The sequence below is a fragment of the Psammomys obesus genome, unplaced genomic scaffold, assembly GCF_907164565.1.
Source record: "Psammomys obesus unplaced genomic scaffold, mPsaObe1.curated_primary_1811, whole genome shotgun sequence".
In the NCBI taxonomy this organism is placed as follows: Eukaryota; Metazoa; Chordata; class Mammalia; order Rodentia; family Muridae; genus Psammomys; species Psammomys obesus.
This window is the reverse complement of record NW_026596034.1, coordinates 26,440,522-26,460,426: the sequence shown is the minus strand read 5'-3', so window position 1 is coordinate 26,460,426 and position 19,905 is coordinate 26,440,522. Positions and strand designations below refer to the sequence as shown.

General features: G+C 43.7%; 1 protein-coding gene across 1 annotated transcript in view; it reads right to left on the bottom strand.

Moving 5' to 3' along the window:
• The window catches only part of Hydin (HYDIN axonemal central pair apparatus protein), a 352,204-nt gene that overhangs the window by 171,177 nt on the left and 161,122 nt on the right, over positions 1-19,905 (bottom strand). The window contains exons 19-21 of the mRNA XM_055621008.1: positions 8,742-8,980; positions 5,083-5,356; positions 3,397-3,540 (exon numbers count right to left, since the gene is read on the bottom strand). Coding sequence (XP_055476983.1) covers positions 3,397-3,540; positions 5,083-5,356; positions 8,742-8,980 — 657 coding nt within the window. The remainder of the gene's footprint in view (positions 1-3,396; positions 3,541-5,082; positions 5,357-8,741; positions 8,981-19,905) is intronic.

Below are 19,905 nucleotides of genomic sequence, written 5' to 3'. Positions count from 1 at the left end.
CTTGCATTTTCTCCTAGTTCTAATTTGCTCACTTCCCCTGACCCCACTTTCCTATCTTGGTCTGACCGAGTCTTCAAGCTGTTCCAACACTATCTTCCTCCCACTTCGGTTCTTGGGTTTCCCGGAGCCTGGGTAAGCTTGGATGCCTTAGTATCTTTGAGCTGAAGCTTCTGCCTTGCTGGTTCTCCACCAGTTCCTGTGTACTGCCAAGGTTATGTCAGGAGTCTGGTCTGGCTGGGATTTGTCACATAATGCAATGCTAGCCTTTGGTTCTCTCCCTCGAAGAACGAACACAGACACTGACTCCCTTCAGGTATCAGTTTATGGAGGGGGAAGCAGCGGCCTCAGTTCCACTAACTAGCAGGCTGCACAGAAAACTGTCCATAGAGTGACCTTCCCTGGAGGCTGCTGTGTCACTGCAGATGGCCCTGAAGTGAAGAAGCCACACTTGGTTGGTTTTGGCAAGAGGCCATTTGGAGGTTGGTGATGAGAAAAAACCCCAAGTCCAGAGAAGTCAATCTATTTTAAAATGACCCCTTCTCTGGGCTGTTTGTTTCCCCAAATATCAGCAGACAGAATCTGCTGCTGGAACTTCAGGAAGCAAGCAGACCCAAAGTTTCAGCTGACCTTTTCAATTCCACAGAGATGCTCGTTCATCTCCATAGTGTATGAGTGATACCAGTGGCATAGGGTTGATGGAGTGTGAAGAAAGAGAGAAACCCTTTCTTTCCATAGACAGGCTTCATATCTTTATATTCTAATGTAGCACCTCAGATGCACAGCCCTGGGCCAACAGCAAGGAGTCAGAACAGTTGTATGCTGGATAATTCAATCCAAATCCCAAGCCCTCACAGGTTTCTTGTGAGTGTTATATTTCTTCATTATCCCTGATAAATTCTAATGATGGGCAGGAGATGAGCAATGGAAGGAGGAAATTCAAGCTTTTGACATTTGGGGAGAAAGAAAAATAAAGGGCAGAAACAAATAGCATGGAAATCAGAAGACAGCCTACAGGAGTTGGTTCTGTGCTTCTACCATGTGGGTCCTGGGGGGATGGAATGCAGATCTTCAGGCCTGGTGGCAAGTGCCTTTACCTGCAGAACCATTTCATTGGTCCTCAACCCAGTTTTTAATCCAATGAGAAGTTATTACTGAATTCAGAATTTCGCATTTAATGCAATTTAATTGCAATTTAATGATAAACTCCAACAGCAGACATTGAGGCGAGAATATGTTGTCCTGCTTCTGCCAAAAGGCAGGAGGCTATAAAGAGCCAGAGGGTCTGCATATGCTATGAGTATCTGCAGGCACGGAAAAACTGAATAAGAAACTATGCTGCATATTTAACATATAAGGTCTTGCACAGAACAGCTTTCAAGAAATCTTCGCTAAATTCCTTTTGAATAGCTATTTTCGGGGAAAGTAAGAAGCCAACAATTTCAGGGCTGCTGTTTGCCGATAAATATCTTTTCTGATTGCTTACAATGAAAGGACTGAAAGCAGCAGCGAAATCTCCCAGGAACGCACACAGTATGGCTGTGTTCAGTGTGTCGTGTCTAGCTCTGCTGTCACTCAAATCCTCACTCAACTTTCTCAATACCCACACGGCCTGCAAGCTGGCAAGGCCAGAATCTTTTCTCCTCTGTATACATTGTAGGTGACCAGTACATGGCAGGCATTCCAAAATTTGGTTTGAATTGAACTTATATGTTTCCTTGCCCCCCGACTCCAGACTTTGTAAAGTTGCTTTATTCAAACCCTAACATAGCACCTTGTCCATCTCAGCTCAGCATATCTATGGAACCCAGGATGATGGAATCTACTACCACGATAAATGGCATTAAGTGTTATCCTGCAAACTTTATGGTGATGAAAAGACCCCCAGTTGACCCACCTGTGACTGGTAAGGCATGGCCACACACACAGTTTCCTATGGGAACAACAGATCATGGGAGGATGGCTTAGTTAAGCTTGTTCTTCCCAGTAGGCAGAGAGTTTCACCAGGGAAGAGCTGTCTCACTAGCTTCAGACAGTGGCAGGTGAGGAGTCTGAATAAATGTTCTGCTCAGTGGCCAACATTCTAATGATTTATTCTAATGAATAAATCTGACCACATTCATCTCCCCTTTAAACAGCTTCCCAGAGTGAACCCCAAAGTCTAGAACATGTCTAGCAGACATGCCATACATATCTGGCCACGGCTCCATCTCCAAGAGACCTCTCCCAGCCTTGGTATGATCACTGTCTAGGATGACTTTGGACATTCTTGGCATGTTCTCTGTCTGGGGTCACCTTTCAGTTTTAATACCCCCCTAAGCCTTTTCCCAACAGAAGTCCGCAGCCAGGAGTTCTCCCCTTCCCTTGCCATCAGACTAACTTGTACCTTTTTGTCAATCTCAACTTGGCTTGCTCAAGGAAGCGGCCTTGGAATGAGCACATGCACAAGTAAGGCCACGTCTCCTGAGCTGCCCATGACCCTAGTTATCACTGAGATTGAAACAAGGACATTCCCTGACTTGCGTACAGCCTGTAACCTCAACCAGTCTCTTCACTTTGACTGTGTCTGTCTGGCTTACCAGATTTTCAACATCAGTGCCGCCTCCAGCTTAGGACAGATAATCTACTCATCTCTGTTCTGAATGATAAGTCGTTCTAGGATGGAAAGCCAGCCAGGGGCAGGCCTCACTCTACTCTGCTGTCGCTCTCACTTCTTCACCATAGCCACCCCTACTCTGAGCAGTAGCCACTCCCATCTCTTCTCTGGACCCAGGTTCACCAATTTATTACATGCCCTTAATAGCCATGCAAAAATACAGACATGTAGGGCCATATAAACGAAAGAGCATCAATTAAATAGTTTTAGTTGATTACTTATTCAATAGCAATCCTGGGGTCTGTGTATGTATCACAAGAAGGGTAATGGAGCCTGCCATGGTGGGATTTTGTGAAAGACACCTGGAGAGATGTAGGTAATTTGGCACGGATGCTTAGCAATAGTAGTCAGCAGATAGTAGCCATTCTTACTAATTATTATAATTGTTGCTGATTCTATTCCAACCCTTTCTCTGCAGTGATGTTTACTCTACCTAAAGCAAAATGATGGAGTATTTGTGCCCTTTCATGCATATTCTGCACGGAAATACACATTCCCTTTGGTCTCATGCATTAAGAACGATGGAAACAGGACTTCCACTTCAGAGAACTATAGGTTTACATTTAGGATTTTTAGTTTAAATGTGCACTGGCCTCTGAAGCTTGGAAAGAAAAACAAGACTGTCTTGGTGACGGTGTTAGCAAGATTCCAATTAATTAAGCTTCTGAAATGGAAGCATGACCATGTTGGCTCTGGCTAGACTGTCCAGCCCCATCCCCTCCCCCAGCACAGCCCGCACAGACCTTTTCCAGTCGATATACAAGCTGCTTGGTGGAGAGCTGGATAAATGGTGCTATAAACTCGCAGATAATGTTCACAGACATCAGCAAGCTTTTTCCCTTCCGGGCTCCGACAATGGCGTGGCACACCAGTGTTTCTTTGACACTCTGCGCACGACACATACCAGCAGTTGTGAAACAGTCATACTTCAGACAACTTGTTGATATAACAATATAATACGTCTTTGGATTCTAGATGCCCAGAGCTTTATAAAGCAGAAGGGACCCAAGAGGAAATATATGCCATAAATAGATTGTGCTGATGAGTTTGAACTGAGCATTCTCATGGTTTGCAAGCCCATTTAGGCGAGCTCCCACTGAAGCAGGTGGATTTAGTTCCCCTGGGGGCCACATTTAATGCCTCTTAGAAACATGCTTTAACTCTTGGCGGCCACATTAGAAATATACTCCGACTACAGACCGTGTCTTAAGATTAAGGCATGTGTTATATTCATCCTTGCATCCTTGGTGCCCAGAAGTATTTCTCACGGTACCCTCTATACCCTTTATGCAGCGAGGATGGATTCCACCTTATAATACTTTGTGAAGAAAGAATGGAATCTGCGACCCTTGCGAGGTAGCCAATGGACCAGAGTTCTCACTTTCTCTATGGGAGACAATTTATTATTGTTTCTTATTTTATAAAGAGAAAATTCAGTGTTACTGCCTAAGTCTCCTAAGCAGGGGCTTAAGTAAATATCTTATCTCATTCAGAGAGTCTGTGTTCCTGGGATGAGAAAGACTCCTGGGTGGCTTCAAAAATCTTTTTTTTTTTTTTTTTTAAAAAAGGTATTTGGTGATTTCCACCACATTTCCTTAAGGGTCTGTAGTGAATCAATTCACAGCGCCGAGGTACTTAAGGGTTCCAAGACTAATGTGCGGCACCAATGTAAACAAAACTAGAATGTCTGTTGCTGGGGACTGACACGGCTATTTATTTCATCTACACAAAACTGTATGGTATGAATACTTTGCCTGCCTGTGTATATGTGTATGACACATATGTGTGCCTGGAATCTGAAGAGGCCAGAAGAGGGCGTCATAGTTTCTGGAACTAGAATTAAATAGGTGGTTGTGAGCTTCCATATGTTTGTGGGATCTGCACACAGGCCCTCCACAAGAGCAGCCAACGTTTTTAACTGCTGAGCCATCCCTTCAGTAACTTCAAAGATGATGTTTTAAATGGGGTCTTATTTAGTCAGGCAAGGTTGCAAATATATATATCAGGGTTGGGGCTATACCTGCACAGTGGAGGCAGTTCAGAGCGTTTATAAAAGCATGCTATTTTCAGAAAAAAAAAAATGAAATAAGATTGCTTAGTGTTAATAAGAAAATTTGCTTGGAGTGAAAACTGGACATTTTTCTGCCAGGGACTTGCAGGCTGGTCAGTGTTGACAGTGGTAATGAGGACCTGCTTTAAATGGTCCTTTAAGGTTGGGGTTATGGTATCTATAGAAACAAACAGAAAACTGAGCAGAGCCGAACCTTGAAAGCAATGAATGCTGCCATGGCAACTCAGTGCGGTGTGTGTTTTTTGAGAAATCACATCCTTTCTCAGATAAATGTCAAAGGACCTTCCTAAGAAACACACACAGTGCAGCAGAGATTTATTTGGAAGGAAAACAGCTTTTGAACATGTTCCGCTCTTACCCTGGGAGTGGCAGAATAGCCTTCAAGTAGCACATTAATCGTCTGTCCCGGGTACAACTCCATCCTGACAGGGTAAAGTTGAAACACGGGGTTCTCTGTGTCTGTCTGTGCCCGGGGAGCCTGGGACTGGCGACGGCAACCAGCAAGTGCCTTCTTCTTTGCCTCCTTCTTACTTTGCTTATCCTTGGGGCGGAAATCATCATTCATCCAGAACAGCTGCTGGACCCTCCGTCCTTTGTTAGTCAGCTTGAAGCGGTAACAGTGTGTATTCATGCTGGAAAAGGAGGACAGGTGTTGAGCGGCTCAGAGGAGGACTTTTGGGTTCAACTCTGCAGCCTTTAGATTAATTCCACTGGAAGTACTACTGAATAAGCACCCAGAGGAGATACTCCTTTAGACAGCCATTCAGGGAGTCTAGGTCTCAATGCTACTGAGTGTGATCGAAGGGCTCCCAGAGTTGAGCCACAAACCTGAATCTTGTCCCAGAATCACTACCCCTTGGTAAGGGCCATAAGAAAGTGGCTCACGTATCCACTGTCTTCCCCGGCAGGTCAAGCACACTATAGGATACATGAGGAATGGTTCCGAGGTTAGGAAAGGAAAGCGCACTACTAGCCGGAGAGATTTCCTTTGAAAAATGTCAACTACATTTCTCCTGATTGAGACATGTCTGGTGATGGTGGATTTACTTTGAAGTTCTATGTGAACAGCACATGCCTGTTAACCCTTGACAGGACAGAGGGGCTGGACTTAAGTAGACCAGAACACCAATTAGATTAGACACTTTTCTCTGACTGTTTTCTCATTTCGTCATGCTTTCAAGTTATAATTATTTCATTTATTAATTCATCCCTTTACTTAACTCTTTTTGAAGAAGCTGGGATTTCTAAGGTATGTTGAAACAAGTTAAAATTCTGTGTGTATAATTTATAGGCTGAATCAAATTATTTTCTTTGAGGAAAAGCTTGTCTCAGGACAGGCAAGGTAGTGCATGTCTGAATACTAGCGCCTGGGAGGGCAAGGCAGGAGAATCACCATAAGTTCAAGGTTAGCTTGAGCTATAAAGGAAATTTTAGGCCAACAGGGGTTACATAATGAGACCCTCTCTGAAAACAGCAGCAGCAGCAACAAAACGAACATCCCCACCTCAGACTGTTATTTTTCTTTTAAAATTTTATTAGGCTTTGAGATTTTTTCCCATTTGCTTGACCTCAGGAAATGGCATCATATCTCACAAGTAAGTTGTAACATTCAATAATCAAGAAAAGTAATGTTCAGTTTTCACGTAAAAACTTTTGTCTCTAAACATTTGTGTTCACAGGGCATACTCAACAAAATAATCTTTACCCAGGATTTAACTTTACGGCCAATGGTAAATTTTAGGGAAAAAAGCTAACACATAGAACACTAATAAACTATATAGGGCTCTTGCTACTTATTTACAGTATTATTTTAATAACCACAGAAACCCATCCATCAGAGCCATAACAACCCCCATTTAGGAAGGGAGAAAACGCTCCAACTCTCTAAGAAATTTGCTCCAAAATATTTGATCAGAATGGGTGGCATATAGGCATTTCTTTAGTACAGGGTTTGGCCAGCCTCCTCTATAAAAGGCTGAGGGCTATCACGTTAGCCTTTGGGGTCATATGATAATAGGCATAACTACCCGACTCTGTACACTCTTCTTAGTGTGAAAGTAGCCGTGATTAGTGTGATTAAGCCTATAAATTATATACATACAATCTTAACTTGTTTCAATATACCTTAGAAATTCCAGCTCCTTCATAAAGAGTTAAGGAAATAAGGAGGTCTTTAATAAGTACTTATGAAATAGAGAAGGGATGAATTAATGAATGAAATAATTATAACTTGAAAGCATGAGACATGCTGGCTACACGCTAATAGAAACGGGCAGTGGGCTATGGTGTACCTGCCAAGGCTCTTGCTGCTTCTTATGGTTATTGTTGGCATCATTATTATACGGTCAAAAAGGAGAACGACAGTTTACACAGAAGGGAAATTAATAGCCAATAACTACAGTTTGTTTATATATTCATGAAAACTGTTAGCTAGCCCTCAAATTTCCTTTGGGGGGGGTATTTGACACTATTTGTAGATTCAGAATAAACCCAAGCAATTAGACACGGTGCAAAGAATATTGCTTTCTATAGTTAGATTTGTGTGGACTTAAGAAATTTAAGTAGAAGCATTAGTATATAATGACAAACGCCTTTCCTTAGGGCCAAGTGATAAAGTAGGGAGGAAGGTTTTGGTATTCACCTGATTAAAAAACATACAACTGGACATTGTAAAGCATGTAATCCACCTCCCCGGGTTGTTACTAATGTTGCTATTGCTTGTGATGTTTTCAATTAAGAGCCATGTTTGGTGGTTAAAGCAGAGGAGAGGAGGGGTGGACGGGACTGTGGGAAGGACTTCTTAGAGCACAGTGCATGTGAGTTGGGTTCAGGACTCATCAGAAGGCCAGAGCAGCAGGTTCGGGGGTCCTTCTGCTGCTGAGAAGCACAAGCCAGCCAAACCTTGAGAGTAGGCTACTGATAACTGCATCGTGTCCTTTTGGAAGCAGGAATGAATCCTTACACATATCCTCTACCCACTTCACTCAAACCTCCGGTGTTCCATATACATTCTGGATCACACTGCTCAAAGGGGTCTCTGAGCCCCTCCCTCTTCTTGAAATATTCGGATCCTCTAGCTTTTCCTGAGTGGCCGGGGGAAAACCAATTGCAGCCAGCTCAATCATTGGTGCTATGACGGGGAGGAAAGTAGAAGAAATTTGATCCATAAATTACTGGCCTTGCAATGCCTGCTGTATTTGTAATGACTCATTTTCTAGTAGACTCTACTTAGGTTACTCTAAGCTGTGTCCGAATTTTATACATTTGTGGAGAGGGATAGGAAGCGTATTGAAGTCAGAGAGGGGAAATTATGGAGACATTCTGAATACATCATTAAGTATCACTGCCCTTTTCTCCACAGTAGAGGGATCTGGCCTGGAGAATGTAACCAGGTTTCCTATCAGCTGTCAGTTTTACACAGCCTAGGATCCTTTGAAAAACAAAGAAAAAAACCCCAAAACAAACAAACAAACAAACAAACAAACAAACAAACAAACAAACAAAAAAGCGGAGTCTCAAGCAATAGCCTTTATCAGGTTGGTCTGTGGGCCTGTCTCTACGGGATAGTCTTGGTTGGTAATGGAAGACAGAGGGTCCAGCCCACGGTGGGTGTTACTGTTCCCTGGGCAAGGTGTCCTGAGGTGTTTAAGGGAACCAGCTGGGCAAGAGTGTGAGAGTGAGCCAGCAAGCAACAAAGCAACATTCCTCCGTGGGTTCCTGTGTTGAGTTCTGACGTCTCTAAAATGATATGCTGTGTCAGGGATGTGCCACAGGAAATAAGCCCTTCCCTAATTTGTTTTATCACAGCAATTAAAAGGAAACTAGAGAACATGGTGATAGTGTGGAAATATGTTCTCATAGCAAATATAACCAAGCTGTGACTAAAAACCAACTTCCTGTATCCAGGGTACTCATCAAGAAAAAGGGAGAAGTGGGATAGGAGAGGAATGGAGGGAGCTGTTTCTATTTAATTAAGACTTATGGCATCTATATAATTGCTCCATGATATTCCCTTACCTAAAATGTGCTCCCAAGTTGAGTTCTGGAGCAAAGGGCTTGTCTGAAACAATGGTAGAGCCAATCCCGGTGGCCTGGACGGGGATCCTGTAGGTGCTGCTGTGCTCAACCTCCAGAACGACTGTGTCTTTGAATGTCACTATGTCGTCCAGGTTGGCAGTGAGGGTCAGTGGAGTGTCATCTTCTGCAGGAATTATGCCCTCGCTGGGTTTAACTGTCCAAAGGGATTTTTTGTTTGCCTGCAATACAAGACTACACGTTAACTGGGTAGATGTTCTTGGCTCGTCCGTCACCTTGCTTGTGTCAGAGCCCTCTGCTTCAAATGGCCCATACCACAGAATTCAACTTCAGAGGCAGACACCATCATTTTATTTTATTTTATTTTTAGAATCAGAGAGGCTGGGTGTTTCTTAACTTCCCTTTTCAAAAAGCAGCCCAAGTCTGAAGAGCAAGGCCACTCTTCAGCTTTGGAATGCTCTGTGAAGATCTGCGGCTTCTCTTCCCCGTGACGCCAGGTCTCTGACAAGCTCCCACTAATTATCTGCTCTAACCTCGTAATTCTGAGACACCAACAGAAGGGCCAGCATTCCCTTCTGGAATTTTCAAAGAAATATTTCTCAGAGGGGAAGTTTGTAGAATTAGAGTGAAGATGAGCAGCTTTGTAATTAAACACATAATAGCAAATCATCCTGTTTGTGTTTGTGTGTATGTGTTTTCTATGCTTTTGTAGTAATTAAAAGAATTTCATTAGCTAAAACTCTAAGCTTGTTTTGAAATCCATTGACTCAGAGTTGGAAGGGACTCCTACCAGTTTATTAAGTGCTTAGATATTCACAGCACACCGCTTTTTCTTCCCCAAAGTCTTTGTCAAAGCCAGTGCCTAACAAGCCGACTCTGACCATCGCAGTGGAAATGGCTAACCCATACGAACATTCCTGTTCACTTTCACCTGGCTCCAGATTTTTCTCCTTAGCGCTTACTGTCTTCTGACATAGTACATAATTTCCTTATCATATTTATTGTCTTTCCTCCTGCAGCGGAATATAAGCTCTACATTGTCTTTTGTTTGGCCTTAAACAAACAAACAAACAAACAAACAAACATATCCCAAGTATCTATAGCAGGACATGCTACATAGCTTTGCTGAATGTACAGTACAGCGTGTCCAGCAGACACTTAATAAACATTTGACAGATGAAGGCGGGTATGGCGGCACATACCTATAATCTCAGCACTCGGGAGTTGGAGGCAGGTGGAGCCCGAGTTCAAGGCCAGCTTAAACTGAATAGCGATACCCTGTCTCAAAAGTAAAACAAAAATTGATGAATGCATGTGTCAGTCTTCTCTGATATCAGCGTATTCATTTCTCACAGCTCAAATTATTAGCTATTTCTTCCTTATATTATGTAGAGATATACCTCATTTTGACCCTCTAGACACGGGTTTGGTCCCTTCCTCGGAGTTATGTAGGGTGAGTTAAATGCGCCGCTTGTACGTAATAGTCCTTCAAATTCTGCATCCCAGCTTTAGAGGACAACTTTAGATGCCTAAGGGAGGTTCAGAAGTCAGTGATAAAAACCATGACTTACGCTGTAAATATTAATTAAAATACGATTTCTGCTTCTTTGATGGTGATCTATTTTTTACTTTTAGACTTTGTTCTTGTCTTTGAAAGTCTATAGTGCCTTCTGCTAGGAATTTTATCTCTTTCCAGAGTCCTTTGTTTGATTTTCTCAGTTTTGAACAGTTATCAGTAATTGTCAGTTGAAATGTTATTTCTGCCTCATTTCTCATCTCCTACCATTTTAGAACTTCCTAATTGCCTCTCAGTTATGGTTTGGCCTGGAGTGTCCCCAGGGGCTCATGAAGACCCATCACCCAGTTGGTGGTGCTCTTGGGAAACAGCAAAAACCTTAGGAGGTGGGGCCATGTTAGAGGAAGTGAGGTCACGAGGGCGTGCCTTGCCGATGACACTGGGACCTAGGCATCCCTTTATTTGCACACCACCTCCTGACTGCCATAAAGCAAGAGGGTTTGTTCCACCATGAGTTCTCAGCCACAGGGACAAAGGGTCCAAGTGGTCATGAACTGAAGATCTCTGGAGCCATGGGCCACAGGTAAGCCTTTCTCTGCGGCAGTTGTTCATCTTAGCCATTTTGTCACAGAGAGGCGTAACAAACGGGCATGCATCTTTTGGACTCTTAATTACATTTACCTACTTTTACTCTCTGATATGTTTCGGATGGTTTCTCCTTAGTTTTCTTCCAGTTCACTAATTCTCTCTTTAGCTGAGTATAATATGCTGTTAAACAAACCTGTCACATTCTTTGTTTTGAATTTTAAAATTAGGTGTTAATAGTTGGTACTTATGTTTGCAGGGTTTTCAGTCTTTGGGAGAACTGCTGAAGTTATGATTCTGATATTCAACTGATCGCTGTTCCTCCTGGTCACCTGCAAATCTGGTGAGCACAATGATTTTAAGACTTTTTACCAAGTACCCTCAACAGACCTGATGTTCAGTTATTGTGGAAAAAAATGCCCAAATCACATTCTCTCCCCCTGAGGAGCTGACGTGACATTCAGGGAAGCCAGGGAAACAACAAGTGCAAGCCAGGAAGAGGCTGGAGAGAGACTGCCTCAGAAAGTCTAAGGGACAGGCTGCTTCTCCAGAGGAGGGCAAGTTAGAATGCCCCGACTGTGACAAATTCAGTTTTCCTCCATATGTGAAATTAGACCTAACTAACAAGTGGTGTGTTCCTAACTACATTACTATTGATTAAAAAGCCTAGCCCCCTCTCTCTAATTGTACGTATAGGCAATTATTTCAAAATTAATAAAAAGCATCTTCTCTCTATTTTTGGTAGCTATTTTCTTTCATTTAACTCCGGTTCTATTTCAGAGAAGACATTACTTATATTAAATATTTAGTTATTACCAGTAACACATTGGGAAAAGGCCACAAAAAGAAAAGCTATGGAGACGGGTTAGAAGCTTCCAGAATCATGAGGCAAACTCTCCAGCTCACTAGATAAGAGTGTGATTATTTACTTGAAAACCTTCCCTGGCTTCCAAGACTTCTCCAAGTCATGGGCTCAGGAGAAACCCTCAAAAATCAAGCATTGGGAGGAGAACGATGTATTTCAAAGTAACTGTAAAATTCACCCTCTGAGCTCACTGGCTTTGGAGTCTGTTTAGTCTCAAGTCGTCCTTCTCTGGATGACAGAGATGGTGAAGCGGTTGCCAGCACACGCTGCTCATTCTGAGGACCCAGGTTTGATTCCCAACATCCACACGGAAGCGCACAACCATGTGTAACCCCGTTACCAGGGATCTGATGCCCTTTTCTGGCCTCCACGGGCTCTAGACACGCAGAGTGGTGAACATGCATGCATGTCCCCAAAACACTCACATACAAAAAGTAAAAACAGACAAATCGAAATAAACTTATCCTTCTTCCATTTAATTTCCATGGTGTATTTCTAGCAAAACAAAAAGGAGGAAGGTAAAGACACATGCAACCTGAGGAGACTCCTATGGTGCCCACCAGTCAGAGAGCTTGCGGAGGGTTTAAAATAGGGTTGTGCTAATGGTTGCTATGAATAAGAAGGACAGAGCCTGTCACCAGGCCTGTCCCATGGGGTGACATTCCAAATCCAGTCTAGTTCCGGGGCAGATTGGGAGGCTGGAGCTGGTCGGTGGGATCCACTAGCCGCTCTCTTAAGAACTGACTCACGGGTACTCACACAAGGAGAATCTAATATTTAAGCTCAAATGCTCCTTTTCCTATTTGAAATTGAGGACAAATCCTGTTAGACAGACCAAAAAGCTAGCTACATTTCCTTGTGCTTTGCAAGGCGACGTGGGAAACAAGTAAATTGCATATTAAAATGTAAATGAATGAAATGAATCCCAGAAGAACATTTTCAGATTTACAAATTGTGTGTAATGAGGATGTAGATGAATGATGCTGGGGAACATTTACTCCGGCGTTGGCACTAATAGAAATTATAGGCTTAACTCTAAGTCAAAAGTCTTAGCATTCCTCATGACCTCTGAATGCGGAACATTTAGTGACCCAGAAATAGAGGAAAGCAATCCGACATGAAGGGTTGTTGTAGACACACCAGGATCTGAACCAGGATGGGAGTGTGATTGTTTGTATTTGAAAGACAGTTGTGGGTGAAAATGCTAAGCCTTGCGTGATGCAATCTGTTCCCCCAAATTCCTCTGTGCCTTTATTACTCACTCACTCTCACCTCGTCCTTGTGATGGAAGGGGCTGTAGGTCCCTTCTTCTCAGAGCATTCAGATAAGTTGTTTACAGTTTTACATTTCTTAGACTGAGGAGATGGCTCAGTGGGAAAAGCTCTGCTGTACAAGCCCGAGGACCCGAGTTCAGCTACTCAGGACCCATGTAAAAAGCAAGGTGTGGTCACGTCTGTGTGTGCGTGTGTGCAGCCTCAGTAACCCCAGCTGTGAGGCAGGTGGCAATAGGAGGATTTCTGGGGTTCACTGGCCACCAGCCTAGTCCCAGGTTTAGTGGGAGACTCTGTCCAAAGGGAATAAGGTAGAGAGTGATAAAGCAGGAATGTGATGTCATCTGTACCGTCACGTGATCACCTGGGTGTACACGCCCTCACATACACACGTGGACCTACTCTCCCCACACACATATAAAGAGATATTCCTTACACATCTAATATTCTGGAATGTAAACTATTATCAATAGGAGAAACTACAAGAATGGAATTTCACAGTATTATATTCATCTTTGGGTTCAAAGAAATACTTCCTAACAAAGGTTGTTGTTTTTTTTTTAAAGCCAGTCCTAAAGTGAAAACGGAACAAACTTCTAAGACATTAGTCACAAAGATGACATAAAAATGGGTTCCAAAAGAACTATAAATGCAAATTCAATTTTCTGTAGCCATTAAAAAATGGATCAGGGTGGCTTCATTTCTCTCAGTCTTTGTTACTGTGGGTTGAAGTCTTTGGATGAAATAATTTCAATATGACCTACACCGTTAAAGCAATAGAGGGAAATGGATTTTTTCATCCTTGGCTAAGCAGTCTTTCTCCTTTCTTGGCATTTTTAGACTTGCAGTTTTGAGATTCTAGATAGCTACTTTTAGATAAGCAAATGGTAGCTGATAAAACAGACCCCTGATGCTCAGTGGATTAACACAGTATCAGCTTATTTCCAAGTTGTGACAGAGGTGAGGATTGGCATCTAGTCCACACAGCCATTCAGGAACCTCAGATGAGCAGACTGTGACACATTTGGACACCCAGGACATTGGTGAATCACTAGACAGCAATGCAGACTGCTAGGATTCATACACCAAGAAGGCAGTGTACATCATTTCTGCCCATTTCCACTGGCTAGAATTCACATGTGCAGCCATACCTAACCTAGGGGGAGGCTGGGAAATGTAGTCCAGGTCTGGGGCCACAGCAAAGGGAGACTGGTGTGGTGAGCTACTTACAAAACTCCCTTGTCAATTTAGTTCACAGCCACTGCTTGGGTTTGCCACCAACCCCAACACTCTCAAATCTCAGAATTGGAAAGGTAAAGGGCTTCAGAGAGAGACTCTCTTGGCATTTCAGATCCTATGAGAACCGTGGCCCCAGACTGCACATTCATCTGCTATTAGAAAAATATAGAGGCCTCAGGAGAGGAGATTGGAAGTGCTGGCCTTTCTTCCCAATTTGTGGCTTTAAAGCATTCTATGTAGTTTTGTTCATCTGTGAGACACAGCTTACAAAGCAGACATAAATCAATGCCATTAAAAAAAAGAATCAAAAGGCATGGTGTCTTTCAGAGAGGGCACTGTCAAAGTCATTTGTTCACTCTATTTATTTTTCCTCTGATCAGTGGTGCAGCTCAGCCCTCTGTCCACAATGAAGTGAGGCTGTAGCCAGGGGTGGGTGCCACTTCAGGTCAGGGGACATCAGTTTTCGATGGATGTAGACCGTCTCTATTCGATTCCTGCTAATGCAGGTTAGATGCTCTGGGAAAAAGACTGACGTTGCTTTCTAAGACTGAATCAGTGAGTTTTCTTTTTGATGAAGCTTATTAATCAATGCCTGGCATGAAGCCAGACAGCAAAATACATCATAGGATCTAAGGACAAGATACCATTAAGTGCCAGATGCTAAGGTCCCAGGCCATTCTTGCTGTAAGTCAGATTGCTCTAATGTGCCAATGAGGCTTTGATACTTGACTTTCAGGTGTGCCCTTTTATTCGTGGGAGGGCATTTTCCTTTGTAGGAAGGAAAATTAGGCTAAAGAAAAGGTGGGTGAATGACAGGCATGGCCATTGTGAAGAATACATCCTGACCTTTTCATGTCCACAGTATGGTAAGACAACAATGGATGAAGATAGATGAGGAAGTTGGGTTCAGAGGAAAAGCAGACATGGGCTCGAGTCCCTGCTTAGCTGCTGTCCAGGTGTTGGGCTTGGGAATGACAACCTGTGGTGGTTTGAACGAGATGCTTCCTCCATTAAGTCTTGAACATTTGAACACTTGGTCTCCAATTGACTCTTTTGGGGAGGATTGGGAGGTGTGTGGCCTTGCTGGAGGAAGTATGTCACTGGGGGCAGGCTTTGAGGTTTCAAAAGACTCTGCTTCCTGTTTGTGGTTTGAGATGTGAGCTTGCCATCTGCTTCCCCTACTCTGCTACCATGGACTGTTAGCCCTACGGAACTGTCAGCCAAGAAAACCCTTTCTTCTATAAACTGCATTGAAGATGGTGATAAAATACCAATAGAAAAGAGACCAAGACATCACCATTAGCCTACCGACCTAATTAACTTTGCATGCCGATTGTGCCTTCTACACGAGGTGGACTGGTGATGGTTAACTGCATCGTGTGTGTGTGTGTGTGTGTGTGTGTGTGTGTGTGTGCGCGTGCGCGCGCGCGCATATGCCCTAGCGCACAGTTACCACAAATCACAACTTCCACCATTATTTTACTCAAATCTGAATTTCTCTCATATCACACAATTATGGGTTTAATGGTGTTTTGCTGAAAAAAAAAATAGAGTATGACATTGAGAAAATAAAGATGGATTCTGAGAAAGAATTTAAGATTTAATATTCTTGCCAGAAAGAAGTGGGTGGAGATTCGTGGTAGAGAGAATTCTAAGATGGGCTCCATGATGTCCATCTCATGGGGCACAGTTATCTTCTCCATTATTCAGTCAAATGCTAACACTGGTGCTCCTGGGAAGGGATTTTGAAGATGTGGTTAAGATGCTAGACCAGTTCACCTTCAATGAGGAGATCATCTTCAGTGGGGCCTCGGGAGAATGAACACCCCTTAGCAAGGACATGTTGAGCCTGAGGGATGGGAATAAATGGCTGCATGAAGAGTAGGGTAGCTGTGGTGGCCCAGAAACAGTGGGGAGCAGTCCACGCTTCTGGCAAGGGATACAGGAGATCTCGGGCAGGCATTCAACAACAGAGCAAAAATATGCCAGGAAACTAAGGGCCCAGGCCGTGGATCCATCCTCTGTGGAACCTTCTTCCACCCCTGGTCAGAGGAAGAAGCCATCCTAGCCAAGCCTCCCAGGAGGAATGCAACTAATCTGTTTCAGCCCTTGGTGAGTCTATGAGAAGGAAGCAGCCATGCCAGGCCTGGCTTCTTGACCCACAGAGACAGATAATAAATTAGTATTGTAGTATTGTTTAAAACCACTAGATTTATGACAATTTGAAACCTAGCAATAGAGGGTTAATATCAGCTTCCATACATTTCTTTCAAAGATGCTGAAGTCAAGCCTCCAAAAACCTTCCCACTAAAACCTCAGTTGGAGCTGGAGAGATGGTTTAAACTGAGTACTCATGATAAGTATATGATAATTATAATCATAGATGAACAAATATTATGCAAGAGCATGGCTTGTGCTCTTACAGAGTATTGGAGTTCAGTTTCCAGCACCCACACCCGGTGGCTCACAACCACTCTAGATCCACAAATCTGACATCTTCTGGTCTCTGAAGGCACCCCCCCCCACACACACACCCCAGGCACATACACATAAATAAGAAAAGTAATCTTTAAAAAAAGATTGCCAGTAATGGCTGTCTCTGCTTTTTCAGCAAATTAGGGCTGGAGAGTCAGCCATTTCCACAGCCCGTAGCCAACATATATATGATAAGTACGTGCTTACGTGCAGGTGAATGTGGCCGTGGGAAGGATGGAAGGCTTGTGACCTTTTCGAAGGTCAGAATTCCACGCCCTCTGGTGATTACTGGTGAGGCCTGCAGGCTTGGCTACCAAGGTAAATCAGCCAGGGCTTTTTATAAGTTTCCGTATCATGTATTTAATATTTTCCATGAAAGGCAGAAGTGGCTGCTATTGTTTGCACGTGTCACGTTGACAATAAATGCTTCGGCAGGCCTGCTGTTATGCAGGGCTAATAACTATGAAGCCCAAAGAAAATAGCACCATGCACTTGAAAGCAACATCTCCTTTGCCATTTGAGACCTGTGAAGTCCCCCCTCCACCGTGAAATAAGGGGAAGCAGATAACAACAGGAACCCACGTGTGGAATGAGGGTTGGCTTTAGACTTCTATTATCTCAGCAGATGATCCTTTCTCTGTGGGGCAAGAACAATGAAGACTCACCACGGCCTCCCTTTCATCATCTAAATGGCATCTGGAGTCATATACTCCTCTGTCTTGAAGTGAGTCATTTTGCTGCTTTAAGCAATTAACTCTCAGTTAAGAGGGAGATGCAGGAGGGTTGATGTCAGTCTTTTCAAGGGAGGCAGTCCAGGGTCATGACTGCAAGTGTAGGCTTTTGAATCACTTGACTTAGTGGTCAGTTCTGGAGCCCATCATCTGTTGCTAGGTGACCTTGGGCTGATTTTACAATCCCTCTTTTTCTTTTGGACCAGGGTCTCACTCTTCAACCAGGAATGCCTTGAAACACACGGCCCCTGGGATTGCAGGTGTATGCCATCCCATTTGGTTTGAGTGTGCTATCTGAGGATTAAATAAAATGGGTACCAGACATCTCACACCCTCTCAGGAAGTAGCGGGCCTTATTCATGTTACTTTCTAAACCTTTTCACCCAGGTTTTTGTGCACCCCAATCCATGGCACTGACAGGGCTACTCCATACAGACCTGAGCCTGGTCTTCTCTTACAGAAGATTCTGGAATGGCTCCTTACTGTCTGGATCAGCGCCCTGAGCCTCTTTCAGACATCTATGAGTCTCATTCCATAAAAATTACCCCAACTCGCCCAAAGCTTTTCATGCATGCTTCAGAGCACACTAACTGCAAATGTGGTCAAGCTTTGCCATATTTTGTTCTGTTTGGTCCATGTCTAAGCCTCTCTCTCTCTCTCTCTCTCTCTCTCTCTCTCTCTCTCTCTCTCCAGGGTTTCTCTGTGTAACCCTGGCTGTCCTGGATTTGATTTGTAGACCAGGCTGGCCTCAAATTCACAGAGATCTGCCTTCCATTTGCTTCCCTGAGCACCACCACGCCCAGCTTTTTTTTTTTTTTTTTTTTAATGACTGGGAACTTCATAGTTTGGGGTGGATCTTAATGTGACTTAGGTCCTTCTGTGATGTCGCTCAGGCCCTCAGCCACATGGTGGCTCATAGACAGGTCTGCTACACTACATATGGCCTCTGGTCTGGAGACTCTAGGCCAAGCTTGACTAAGAGGTCACCAATGCCTTTTCTAGACTTGCTGTCCAGGGCAAAAGGCCACCTGGCCCTCCCAAATGTACCAAGCACCATCATTGCACATAAATGCCCATTTCTGTCTTCCTGGTGGCTAGCTTTCAAGTTTCCACTCAAATCTTCTGACTTCTTTTCCTTTGACAGAAGAATGGGTCAATTCCTTCTCTGTGCTTACATTTTTATCATCTGGCTGTGTTGCTTGCGGGCTCGTCTCTTCTGTGCGATTGTGAAGAAATGAGCCATTCTATTTCCATTTTGTTTCTCCCCTCGGTCATCAGAGTGCTGGCAACGGGTCAGGGCTCAAAAATAGTATTTACTTCATGGTCAACAAATATATGAAAAATGTCCTGTCTCGCTGGAAAGCCGAAGAAACACAAACTTAAAATGAATGTTAAAAGTAAATCTGCTGGATTTGGCAGAAATAACAGCGTTGGTAAGAGGGTGGGAGGCAGTATCTGGTGCGGGTCTGGATCTAAACTGATTTTCTGAGTGATGATATCTTGAGTGAAAACATCTGGCAACAAAAATGCTGTTATCCCATGAGTGGAGGGAGTGGAGGAGTGAGTGTTGTGGGGCAGGGGTTGGGGTTGGGGACAGGTACATAGGCCTCAGGGGGAAAGTGAACACCAAAAATTTCGCAGTGGTCATCTGCACAGGGGTCATCTTCAGGTGTTTGCTCTAGAAGGATATTATTTGTGTAAAAACAGGACAAGGGTGGCACACGCTTCAGTGAGTAAGTGTCTCCTAAAACAATACAGTGGTTCTCTGTCTGTCTCTCCAGGTTTCAGAGCTGGGAGCCAGGGCCTTGTGCATGCTGGGTAAAAACTTTACCCATGAGTTCTTTCCCAGTCATTTTATCTCTCTAGATCCTGTTCTCCCTCCTTCCTTCCTTCCTTAATTCCCTCCCTCCCTCCTTTCTACACATGGGAAGTTACTGGCCTTCATCCCCGGAGGTGGCCATTGTTAGTAATTTCGTATATCTTTTCAGATACATTTTATGACTATAAGAAACATCCCTTTTTGTCTGGGGAATCTGTTGGAGCTAAAGTTTGGATATCATCTAGCTCGTTCTCTCTGTGAGGGTGAGGATGGTTCTACTCTCTCACCATGCTTCTCTCTCACTTTCTTCTCTCCATCCTCCCAGCAGAGATGGCTTCATGGTGAGAAAATATTTTGCACCTAGACCAATCCATCACCATTCGCAGCTGAGTCTGAGCATATGTTATGGTTATGGTTCTTTTAACTACACTCTTCATGAGCCTAGGAAGAATCACCTTTTTTCACATAGGTTTTCAACCTAGCAAGCAGAGGCTCATCCACCGATGCACAGCTGAGCGCAGGGGATGGGCTCTTAAACGACTTCCTACCAGTTTCCCTTCTCAGAGACAAATCCCTCCCAGAGACACCTATCACCCAGCTCACTGAGGGAAGTCGGGGCAAGTGTACAAACTTCTGAAGCTCAGC